The sequence below is a fragment of the Palaemon carinicauda genome, chromosome 26 (genome assembly GCF_036898095.1).
Source record: "Palaemon carinicauda isolate YSFRI2023 chromosome 26, ASM3689809v2, whole genome shotgun sequence".
Classification (NCBI taxonomy): domain Eukaryota; kingdom Metazoa; phylum Arthropoda; class Malacostraca; order Decapoda; family Palaemonidae; genus Palaemon; species Palaemon carinicauda.
The window spans coordinates 73,471,323-73,483,356 of NC_090750.1; the positions used below are offsets into that span (position 1 = coordinate 73,471,323).

The 12,034-nt window shown below is 34.0% G+C and overlaps 1 protein-coding gene across 5 annotated transcripts in view; it reads right to left on the reverse strand.

The window, feature by feature from the left end:
* Nucleotides 1-666: 666 nt before the first annotated feature.
* The window catches only part of LOC137619582 (deubiquitinase DESI2-like), a 71,342-nt gene continuing 59,974 nt past the window's right edge, over nucleotides 667-12,034 (reverse strand). For all 5 annotated transcript variants that reach the window (XM_068349742.1, XM_068349743.1, XM_068349747.1 and 2 more), the window contains 2 exons: nucleotides 9,846-9,987; nucleotides 667-8,079 (listed from right to left, as the gene is read on the reverse strand). In XM_068349742.1, coding sequence (XP_068205843.1) covers nucleotides 7,810-8,079; nucleotides 9,846-9,987 — 412 coding nt within the window. In that variant the 3' untranslated portion in view covers nucleotides 667-7,809. The remainder of the gene's footprint in view (nucleotides 8,080-9,845; nucleotides 9,988-12,034) is intronic.

The following is a 12,034-nucleotide window of genomic DNA, read 5'->3' on the forward strand; positions in this document are numbered from 1 at the left end:
TTTTATCAACATATAAAGATCAAGCATCAAGAACATTTTAATTCACATAAAAAATATACCGTTTTTGAGTACCGTACTAACATTTTATTTATGTAAGAATTTGAAGATTGCTGGTGGGAACGGTCTTGATAAATAAAATTCTATATTCTATGGAAAATTTCTGTTGAGATTTTCTAAATTATGATAATGTCTCTTGGATGAAAAAGGAATTTGATACTTAAAATGACAACAGTCCTAAATATACTTTTGATACCTTTCAAAATACTATATTAAAAAAAAAAAATAAAAAAAATAATAATTGGACTTTCATTCATTCTTGATGACATGCTTTAATGAAACTGTACATTGGTAAAGAAGCATAAGATAAAAAATTACTCGCCATACAATATTGATATCAGCCATAAAATGTAACCTCTATTTATAAACCGTACGGTATAATATGCTACTAAAGATTAGTCATATTTGTATTCTCCTGGGAAGTTTGTTAGAGTTTGTTAGAGAGATTCTAACGAGGCCCATAAACCTGTACTTAAAATTCAATCTGACCCCGGAAAGTAATAAAGTACATTCGTGCATAGATGCGACAGGTAGAAGAATTTTTTGAAACCACATTTATCTAGAAAATTCAACCCAATTTACCTTGTGATAAAAACTTAAACACATACGAACAAACGAACATCTTTATTTTCCCTGCACTGAAAACCATTCATAGTTTTGGAAGCATACAATTTCAGACTACAAAGTATAGCTAGATACAATCTACAACACTAACTTCTTTTTTACAGGTAAAATACATGGAAACGAAAGTTAGTCAAGAGAGAGAGAGAGAGAGAGAGAGAGAGAGAGAGAGAGAGAGAGAGAGAGAGAGAGAGAGAGAGAGAGAGAGAGAGAGAAAATACATGGAAACAAAAGTTAGTCAAGGGAGACAATTGTGTGAGAGATAGAGAGAGAGAGAGAGAGAGAGAGAGAGAGAGAGAGAGAGAGAGAGAGAGAGAGAGAGAGAAAATACATGGAAACAAAAGTTAGTCAAGGGAGACAATTGTGTGAGAGAGAGAGAGAGAGAGAAAGAGAGAGAGAGAGAGAGAGAGAGAGAGAGAGAGAGAGAGAGAGAGAGAGAGAAAATACATGGAAATAAAAGTTAGTCAAGGGAGACAATTGTGAGAGAGAGAGAGAGAGAGAGAGAGAGAGAGAGAGAGAAAATACATGGAAACAAAAGTTAGTCAAGGGAGACAATTGTGAGAGAGAGAGAGAGAGAGAGAGAGAGAGAGAGAGAGAGAGAGAGAGAGAGAGAGAGAGAGAGAGAGAGAGAGAGAGAGAGAGATTTACGAAAAAATACATTTTTGAAAATTGTATAACAACTCACATAAAACATCTATCTTGCAGTAAACAACAGAAAGAATACCAGTAAAATTAGTACTTAAGAAAAACCAAGAACACTCATTATATCAATAAAAGCACTTTTCATACATAATACACAGAAAACAGTAAATGAAATAAATAGCCAAAATGTAAAAGAGCCACTCAGTTTTCAAATATATTGCATTTAAAAAACTACTAGTTACATAAAAAATCCCTCATTTCCAGCCTACTCTGCATCACAAATAAAAAAACAAAAGTTTCAGAGCATTCAAGCAATCCTTTCTTTTACTACAAAATGTGACTTGTTTCAAAGCTGAGAATCTCCTTACTAAACACAGTTGCAGTAGTGAGGTTCTAGCAGCTTAACATTAATGGCTACGTATAAAATAAAGCTTAGGAAAAAATTGTAAATGGTTAGCAGCACCCAGTGATCTTAAGCTCTACTTTGTGTTATAATACAAAGAAAATTTGACTACAGTATATGTATCTAAACACGAATATAGAAATCTGGTGAAGGTGAAACTCTGTAACTCAAGGAAAATGGCTAAAAGCTATAACACAAATTGATACTGTACTGAAATATTGATTTCTAAATTGTACTTACAGAAACATGCTTTTGCATGAAATTAAATTTATAAAATGATAGGGAGTTAAGCAATGCCAGGAATTAACTACAAGGACTATCAAAGGTGATCAGAAATTCCCTCGCTTCCATTAAGTATGTTGTTCAAGTGCATGCCATGTTAAATGAAAGAATTCATTGGCTTTGCAATCGAATAAATACACCAGGCGTTCATCCTTTTCCTCTTTTACCAAAGGATGGTTCCTACTACAGTCATGGGTGTAAAAGAAAACTTTCTGCAATTTCCTTAAATCTACAAACCACACATGAAAGATTATGAGTTGTTTACAAAGTGAAAACCATTCACTCACCTGCAAGTTAAAGAGTAAAAGTAAATATCTAACTTGTATAACTACAAACTATGTTAGAAGAGAGAATCGTTTAAGTACTTCAAACTTTCACATTATTAACTTGATTGAGTTGTGGTTCTATACCTAAACAATCAAAGATATATTTGTATATTTTATTTTTTGAAAATAGCATATTTATTGATTACAAAGCATCAGTAAAAATATCTTAATTATACAAGATGAGTGTAGTATGGGTAACATGAAATAAAATAAAAAAAACAAACAAAAAAACACATACAAAAATAATATAAAAAAGTCTTCCTAAGACTATAGAACAAAATTTCATAGTGCCCTGACAAAGGTCAGTGGTATTGTTGGAATCTTGAAATGAGACTAAAGATGCCACTTAATCTTTCAAGAAAATACTACAGTACAAAGAAAAAGGCAAGACAAATTTCCCAGCATTACAAACACTGACACAGATGTCATGGTCTAGAAGTCCATAATACAAAAAAAAATTATTTTCTACATTCTACTTCTACGATTTCATCTAAATCCTCACTTTAGGATGTGAACCATAAGCACAATCACAAGAGTCTCCCAGAGACTGATGGTATCAAGGACTGACTGTATGAACACGCAAAAAAAATAAATGAAATATACATGAACATGAAAATGGTTTCCTGCAAAGAAATGAAATGCAAGTAGCAATGAATTTTACAAGCCCACAGTTTCTATATTTGCTTATACAGTACTGTATATCATCTACCATCCAATACCAAAAATACATTCCATTACGTACACCCTTTTTAAAAATGCACATAAGCATATAACGGCCTTTGCAGAAGCATCCCTGCCGTACTTAAACCTTACTTCTGAAAAATCTGAGAAAATTAGTGACCACCTTCAAGGTGTTTCACTCAAATACTGTGTAAGGAATATGAAGAAAATTATTCAAAATCATAAAGGAAGACTGGAGTTGAAATTCTCTAAAGGAGAAGTGACACAATTCCTCTAGGAGAGATTAAAATGTTGGTGAAAACAAAGGGAGGATAAGAGTCAATGGAGATAAATAATTATCCTACAAACTTTTACGGCCTGGTTTTGAACAATTATGCCTCAAGCAGAACTGTTCATATTATTAAAGATTTTTCATACTCCGAAATTCACTGGCTCGACTATGGTCAAGCTTGGTGACAATGAATTCCAAATATAGCTATTCTGTATTGACACTAAAATTCAATACAGTACAGTGACTGGCTTTGGAGGCCCTTGTTTAGCCTACACTTTTAAAAAGCTACCTTAAAAATTACTGTTTCCATAACAAGCATTTATATTGTACATTATGAAAAAGACTTGGTATTATTACATATATGTAAAGCTTATAAAAATAATCCAAGATAGCTTCAGAAAAGTATAGATTTCTTTAATCCTTCCTTGATGCTTTTCTATTAACATCCTCAAAACAATTTTGAGGTTTATCCTACTTTTTTCTGGTTCTTGCACAAACAAAAATTATAAACAAACTATAGTTAATATTACACTAGCTTATACTAATAACAACTTTGTATACAAACTTGACACCAGAGTTCTGTTAACATTTTGGCAATGAATTAAATTTCTAAAAAATGACAAACATATTGCGTAAAATTTTTCTCGTTACGGAACACCAGAGAATACTATGCTTTGAACGGCAGCAACAGTCGTGTGTGGTAGTGCTAGTATACACCCTTGCATCAAGCTTGCACCCAAAGGTTACTAAACTTATCTACAAAACTGTCAACGTATCACCCTGGCTTCCAGACACTAAATCAAAATGGACGTCATTCAAGTTTTTTATACACTTTGTTATAAGTAATATGCCCCAACCAACACACCAATGGGCCAAGTTAAGCAACGCAGTATGCTGAACACTGGTATGCAGGGCTAAGGTATAACTACCAATAGAACAATGGACAGTTTTAGTACAAGAAAAAAAAGCTTTAAAAAAAAAGTATTACAGCAGTATCAAAATAAACTGATGAACATTATTTGTTGCTATATATCAGCAAATATCCATATATATCTATACAGTATATAATTTAGGGAGCTCCTAAGGATACGAAAGGGATTTGGGAGGGAAGGTTACTCTAGGGATGGGGAGGGAATCAGCCAACCTTCTGTGTGTTCCTGCAACTGTTGTACTGTCTAGTTGCAGCCCTTCCTGAAGACGCTGCACACTTGAACACGGAGAGAAAATCTAAGCAAAATCTATCGGTTCTAGAACAAGTGATTAAAATATAAAAATTGGAATGTCACTTTTTTATTTTTACTGGTATTGTAGTACCTAAATATTTAGCACATTTTTGTTTAATTACAGTATTCATATAATTACATTTGTACTGTGCAGAGTAAGAGAGGATTCCTTTCAAAGAATACGAATACTTTGAGTGACATGCAAAAAGATAAGCCTAGATTCTCGAGGCTATGTTAAGCTCCATTTCCTTTCCTTTTTTTTATCTAACTTTTTGAACCTGTGTAACAGCTGCATAACTTTAACCCTTTAGCACTCATCTGTTGGCAGTGTGACCTGAGAGGGGAGACTTGAGGATCACAGTTCAGAGTGGCGCCCCTTTTCCTCCGATTAAGTTCAACTCGTATCTCATTCACCTGGTATCAATTTGAATACTGCAGAAGGTAAGAGTACATTCTAAATATCATAACAAGTACTGTTGAGCTGCATTATAAATATAAAGTTTTTGCTTTCAAACATGTATTTACATCAAAAACTCTTAGCACGGAACAATATCATGAATAAAGGGATGAAATCCTTTCAGAATTTTGTACCTTAGCTAATAAATTTCCCAAAAACGAAATATAAGAACCAAAATATCAAAGACCAAATCTGCACTGCACTATAAGGTTTCAGTTGGTTGGAGCAAGTCCAGAGGTTCACACCAACCTCTTACCACCCTTAACACTTGTCCAGAGGTCCACACCAACCTCTCTATCATCCTTAACACCTTGCCATTTGTATGAGTTGCCCTTAGGCAACGACCTGTGCTAGCACAAGGCTGGCCTCATCTGATCCAACCAACCTGCACTAGAAATCAAAATATATCTTGCAATCAACTTTAATTCCAATGATGCAATGATAATAAAAATGAAATCTCCATTTAGAGATTCTAACAATCTGTTAAAAAGGAAATATCCCAACAGATAAAACTTATTGAAATTACATTCCCTTTCTTGATTCTGTTAACATGCACAAATACTGCATAGTAAATGAGCGAGCACTTTAGCAGTGACTATATTAGGATACTGGGCAATCCACAGCAATGATACGGTACATATTTCCGTACAGTATATGCTGCCAAAACTGCTCTTGATGCACAGACTATAACTCCATACATAAGCCACTTGAATCCCCGCTTTCTCCTCATATTTCTTACATTATAGATATAAACCATTTAGCAAGAATAATAACTAATTATTCCACAAACACTACAATATATTGATGAGATATGAATAATATCAGGACAAATAATAAGCCATGTATGAGATCATAGACCATACCTAGATTATCCATTATGATGATATTGACTTGTCAATGCACTCGGTAATTTTCCATTAAAAAATTCTTATACACCAGCTAATATATTTTATCAAGTTTTCATTTAAATTCATGCTTGCTTAAGTTTTTGGTTTACTGTATGCTTATGGAAGTAAAGAGTAGATGCACAAATAAGTGACAGAAGGCTTTGCCACAAAAACAAGTGGATTTTTAAATCTTACAACAAGATAGTCTAACATTAATTTTCCATTTACATTAGATAAAGAAGATTTATCACACAAAGTGTATGAAACTAAAACTCTGAATAAATGAACTCTAAATTAGATGTAACATGTTCACTTAATTCATTATATTAATTACTGGGGTTTTCTAATTCCACAACTTACAAAATCATAGACACTTCTCAACTTACGTGAACAACTGCAATAAGCATCTCAAAGGTCTCATTAGAAAAAAATTCAATATAAAAACAATACCAAGAAATGTCCTAATAATTTTCTTATCTAAAAATTAAGATAATAGACAGAAGAGTGATGGGGGAAAAGATATGATTTTATAAGAATTTAAAGCATTAAACCACTTAGCAAATTATTTTTACTACGTCAATATTCCCATTAGCATAAAACCAAAACGTAATATAATAAAATGAAAGTTGGTATATAAATTCACCTAGAGAGAGAATAATACTTGGGATAATGTAAGTTATATATAAAAGTATATGCAGATACATTTACATGTTTAACATACCAACACACTGTTTCTTTTCATTTTTGCTGTATGGCACAAATTTCATTGAACACTGAGAATTATTACATTGTAATCTTACCCTTATCATTTAAAAATTCCTATGTTGAGACTAAATATTAGACAGCACATGGTCAGCAATATTATGAGAGCTTAATAGGTATGCCACTGCTGCTTCGTCTCTTTTATTTTTATCAAAACTATATGTAGCCCAAAACATTGATTATAAAATATCTAACAGAACTATATAAAAACTGTTCAGTTCATATCATTCAAGCACTCTGAAAACACATTTCCAAACACTTCAATCCACTTGTGAGAACATTTCTTAACTATACAGTTAACATACATACATTTATAAACATGATCTTTCGGCAAAATTAGCCCTAAAAAATCCTAACTCCAGAAAAATTACAGTAATTATGCAAAGTTTTCCTAAGACACAATAAACCTAGACATATCTGTTCTTGTGCACCACTTTAATATCGAACCATTCCATAATGTATGTTAAAAACAGTAGGATTTCAAGAAATGTCAACTTTTTACCATGCAGATCATTTCACATCAATCCATAAAAGGATCTCTACATCATTCAAATGCCATTGAAATTACAATGCCTTCATTAGTTCCAATACTCATCTACTTTACAAAATGTCGTGAGAACCAATAAAATACTGAGTATTCTAATCTTATTATTTCCCAGAAGAGATTATGATGATGGTTATAATGTCAACATCATGATTGTGACCTTTAACAGTTGGTTATCTTGATTATATGAGACTTTGGCAGCTGACTGAACACACCACTTCAACAATAAGTAGAAGACTTACTTCATTACTGTACTACAAAAAAAATCTTTCTAAATGCTATTAAAAACTAGTAGTAAAATATATTCAATGAAATATTTTCTTTGGTCTTTTGGCATAATGACCAGAAGCATAAGATACCCAACAAATTTCCAGAACCCAAACTTTTCCTAATATCTCTCAAAAAAGAAGCCGCTCCTTCAGTAACATAGAAAAAAACCTGATCTTTAGATACACAATTTATGCTCTTAATTATGTATTAGAAAATCTTTTTTATAGAGACTAATTTTACAAAAAGCCCAAATAAGAAAATCTTTTTTTTATAAAGAGGCTAATTTTACAAAAAGCCCAAATGTATGTATGTAAATATATGTATACAATCTATACATATATTTATATAAATTTGCTTAAAAACTAGAGCACAAATATTCCTTGTTACAAAGAGTTACGAGAATGTGTTGTAGATCTTGTATTCCTAGGGGTAGCCACCGAGTGTGGTGTTCGATCGCGAGTTGCTGAACCAGACGAACTAGAGGAGGGATCATGTGGAGATGTCGGGGAATCCTGAGATGGCCTTTCGATTGTCTGCTGAAGGGCTACAGGAGTTAGCCACTCTTTGGGCAAACACCGTTGCAAGAATGGAACACATGAAGATACGTAAGCTAAGCGATTCACCCAAGTGGGAATTTCTCTTCCAACCAATATCTGATAGAAGAAATATTTCATGACAGTTTATGACGATAGGTGATCGTGAATGCTATACCCTAAATAAATAAATAATTACATAAATCAATACAGTATATCCTGTATAGTGTGTACACAGCACATAGTGTACTGTATATGTATACACTTTCATATATTGTACAGTATACACTTGTCAATCTACATCAATTAAGCCCTGTCCACACAATCGAGCATGCTCGACAAGCAAACAGTAATACCAGACCCCCATACATTAGGTATTGAGAATGAGGGTTGATGACATCAGAGGTGGGAAAACCACATGCAGGGATCTGGCATCACTGTTTGTTGCTTCAAAACTGCATTCATGATTCATTTTCTTACCCCACAACTTAGCACCTTCATCCCTGTCAATTAAATGACCTCTAACATCATTCCATCCATAGAGATATTAAGCAGCTTGTCCATTATTTTTAATTAAATGAATAACAATAAATAAAACTAAACTAAAAACAACATACTGCAGGATCCTCACAGGCACACCATTGAAGCAATCAAATTCTAAAGCATTATTTTGATAATGATTCTGTAGAATTTGAATGACTGAAAACTAAATGCCAACTTGAAGGCTTCAAGGAGATATTGAATAAGCAAATGTGTATTTAACTCCTATGTATAGTACACAAAACCAATTATGGTAATCATCTTTTTTTTTCCGCTGTTATCCCTACATTAAGGGGTTGGTTTCCTGATGTGCCTTCTCCAATGCCTTCAATCAAAGGCATCCTCTTCCACCAAACCTCTTCTCTATATCATCCTTCACCTTATCTTGCTATCTAATTATCTGCCTCCCTCTTTATCTTCCCTCCCTAACAGGTTCTTCCCCAGCCCTCCTCACTCCCTTCCCACCATCCACCCACAATATGTGCCCACACCATCTCAGTCTGACACTCGTAACACTTCTGCAATCTTTACTATGCCTGCCATTCTTCTTATTTCATCATTTTCCTATCTTTCAAGTAGTGATATTCCTGTAATCTTATAACATTGTAACCATTCCCTATTCATATTACCAAGATCTTTTTAAATAAGTTGATAAACCATAAATGAATGATTGATTGATTGATTGATTTAAAGTTTTCAGGCATCCTGACATCCATAAATTAATGAAATACTATTAATTCCTTATAAGAGTAACTCCTTTTTTTCATGTACATACGGCTAAAATTTCCATAGCTATAAATATAGGCTAGTTATGTGAATATGTAGTAGCTGACATTTAGTTTATAAAGCTAATTTCCAAATCTTTGATAAAACCAATAAACATACTTTACCTACTTTAAGTCCTAGCTTTCTTTTTTTCTTCCAGGTTGCTGTCCAAGTTCTTTAAAATTTTATGTCAGGGTACAGACTGTTGGGTATTTTTCCCAAAGTACTTTGGTGCTGATCGGCATTCATGGCCCCTGCCCCATATGGCCCAGATTCCATGAATCATAACTATTCAATTTTTGCTCAAGCACTCATGCTCTGTGATGCATATGTATTGTATACTTCTCTATATCAAGAAGGGGAGTCTTAGAGTGTCTCTAGCAAATTCAATGGTTTTTACACTCTTTGCACCTGTGTTAAATTGCCTCCCTATATGGCTCAAATGCCATGAATCCAACCAAAATAAGAATCTATATCAGTTGCAAAATGCTTTGCTAATCCACAAAGTCGTTGAAAAGAATTCTGATATAGATGACGTCATAAATGGAAAAAAAAAAATGCTACTAAATAAAATTGCTTACCTGAGTTAGTGCCGATGAAAAATGATTACAATTTTTATTCATTAGATGATATCTATCTCCCCTAAAGTCCTTCCCTAGTTCAGCAACTATCCTTTTGATGTCCTCTTCGGTAAAATCTGTATGGCCTAAATGAATGCTCTGTCTGGAAAATGATAATAGTTATTTTAATAACATACAGACAATCACAAGAATTATGTGCTACAAGGTAAGGAGAGCTCAACGAAAATTTCTAACAAAATAAACTATAAACAGATAATATTAATCAAAACTGTATTTGGTTTCAAGAAATACAGTATTCTACATATCTAGTTAAAATGTAGGTACTGTATTGGTCTCTACCTGTAGATTTACAGAAATTTAACACCATTAGATATTTAGGAAAATGACATTTAGCACTCAATATTTAGCATTATTTTGGAAGTCACCCGACTTATCCTACAACATTTGAAGTACAGTATACAGGATATAATTTCTAACTAATGGATGAAGTATATTACTTCAGCTTTCATGATATAAAACAGGAAGAATAGCCAAATCAATAAACTAATAAATAGGCAATTCTATTAAAAATCTAGGACTTTACATTAAATATATAATTAATGAACATCGAACTTCACAGTAATAGAGGGGTTTTGACAAAGTTAAACCATATTTTGGAAGAGGTACTGTGTGGTCTCCATGTGCTTTCCTGTAAAAGGCTAGAACGGGGAATACAACACAACATAAAATATCAAAGAAATATTATCTCTCTTGCTCTAGGGCTAGTGTTTCCACATGCAAAGCGCAGAATTAGTGTGTAAAAGACTTTAAGTTCAGATGCTATTGAACTCTGCACAGCCCTTCCAATACTGTAACCATCTAACTATCCATGACGCGTCATCACCGAGAACCACCACTACAGTCAGCCCTCCTTATTCACGAGGGTTAGGTAACAGAGACAAGCGCGAAAATCGAGAACCCACAAATACTTGCTGCCCTAGGGTGGGTCAACTGATAACCTACCAACTCGCTGACCATTACCTACCTGCAGTCGACTAACACCGTAGGTCACCAACTGTACTATGCTACATTCTTTTTATGTGCTTTCTATCATGGTATTTTAGTTCTTACTATTTTTCAGAGGTAACTGTACTTGTACATTATTAACACAACTTCAGTACAAGGTAAGACAACTCATAAACCAAAAATCATCACCACGACTCGTCAAATTAGTCACCGTCACACCACGCTTCGTACAAGTTTCAACAAAACACGTTTGTATCTAACAACACTAAATGATACTGTAGAGTGAACAAATAGTTGCTAATAGTTGATGGTTGAAATGCACCCAAAATTGACAACTAAAGTAAAAAAAATGCTTTAATGCAGAACAATCATATATGACAAATCTATTTCAACATTGTTACTAACCTAAAAATATATACTAATCATTCATTATTTCTCATGTAATTTATTTCCTTATTTCCTTTTCTCACTGGGCTATTTTTCCCTGTTGGAGCCCTTGGGCTTACAGCATCCTGTTTTTCCCTACTAGGATTCTAGCTTTGCTAGTAATAATGATAATAATAATAACCGAGGCATCCACAGGGGATGCATGCTACCCTAATCCAAGCAGACCAGTAACCTGGGTTGGAGCTAACCTAGCAAGTTGATCAAACAAGGGAATAACACCCAAAGGATGCCTTTCAGGGAAGACCAAAGTCTCCTCTGAGAACCCTTGAAGTAAAGCCACCTTCTCTTCAAGATCTAAATAGTCTTCTGACCCAAAATCTACATCTTGGAAGGGGGCCTGGTCTCCCATGATCCATCCCATAACCCCTTACTGCCAAACCTAATGCTGTTGAGCAGATGAGATTCCGGAGTTGCTTACTGGGCAAATACTCAGTGGAACCCGCGACTTTAGGAATTCCTTCCACTGCTGCGAGTGGATCCTTCTTCTGGGTGGAATTAATCCACTGTGAGCAGATGGGACAGTTGACAAGGTTCTAAACACTGCCCTGGATACATAACAGTCACTATGATAACGACACCGCTCATAACTCCAATTGGGGTTAGCTAGATTATCACATACGCTTTAGTTATTTTATCATCCCTAGCCAGATGATCTCCGCATTGGAAGTATTGTGACAATTTCAATAATGCCTAAACTTGAGGGCCTCTTTTACACAAGCATTGTATGTGCTTTGCAC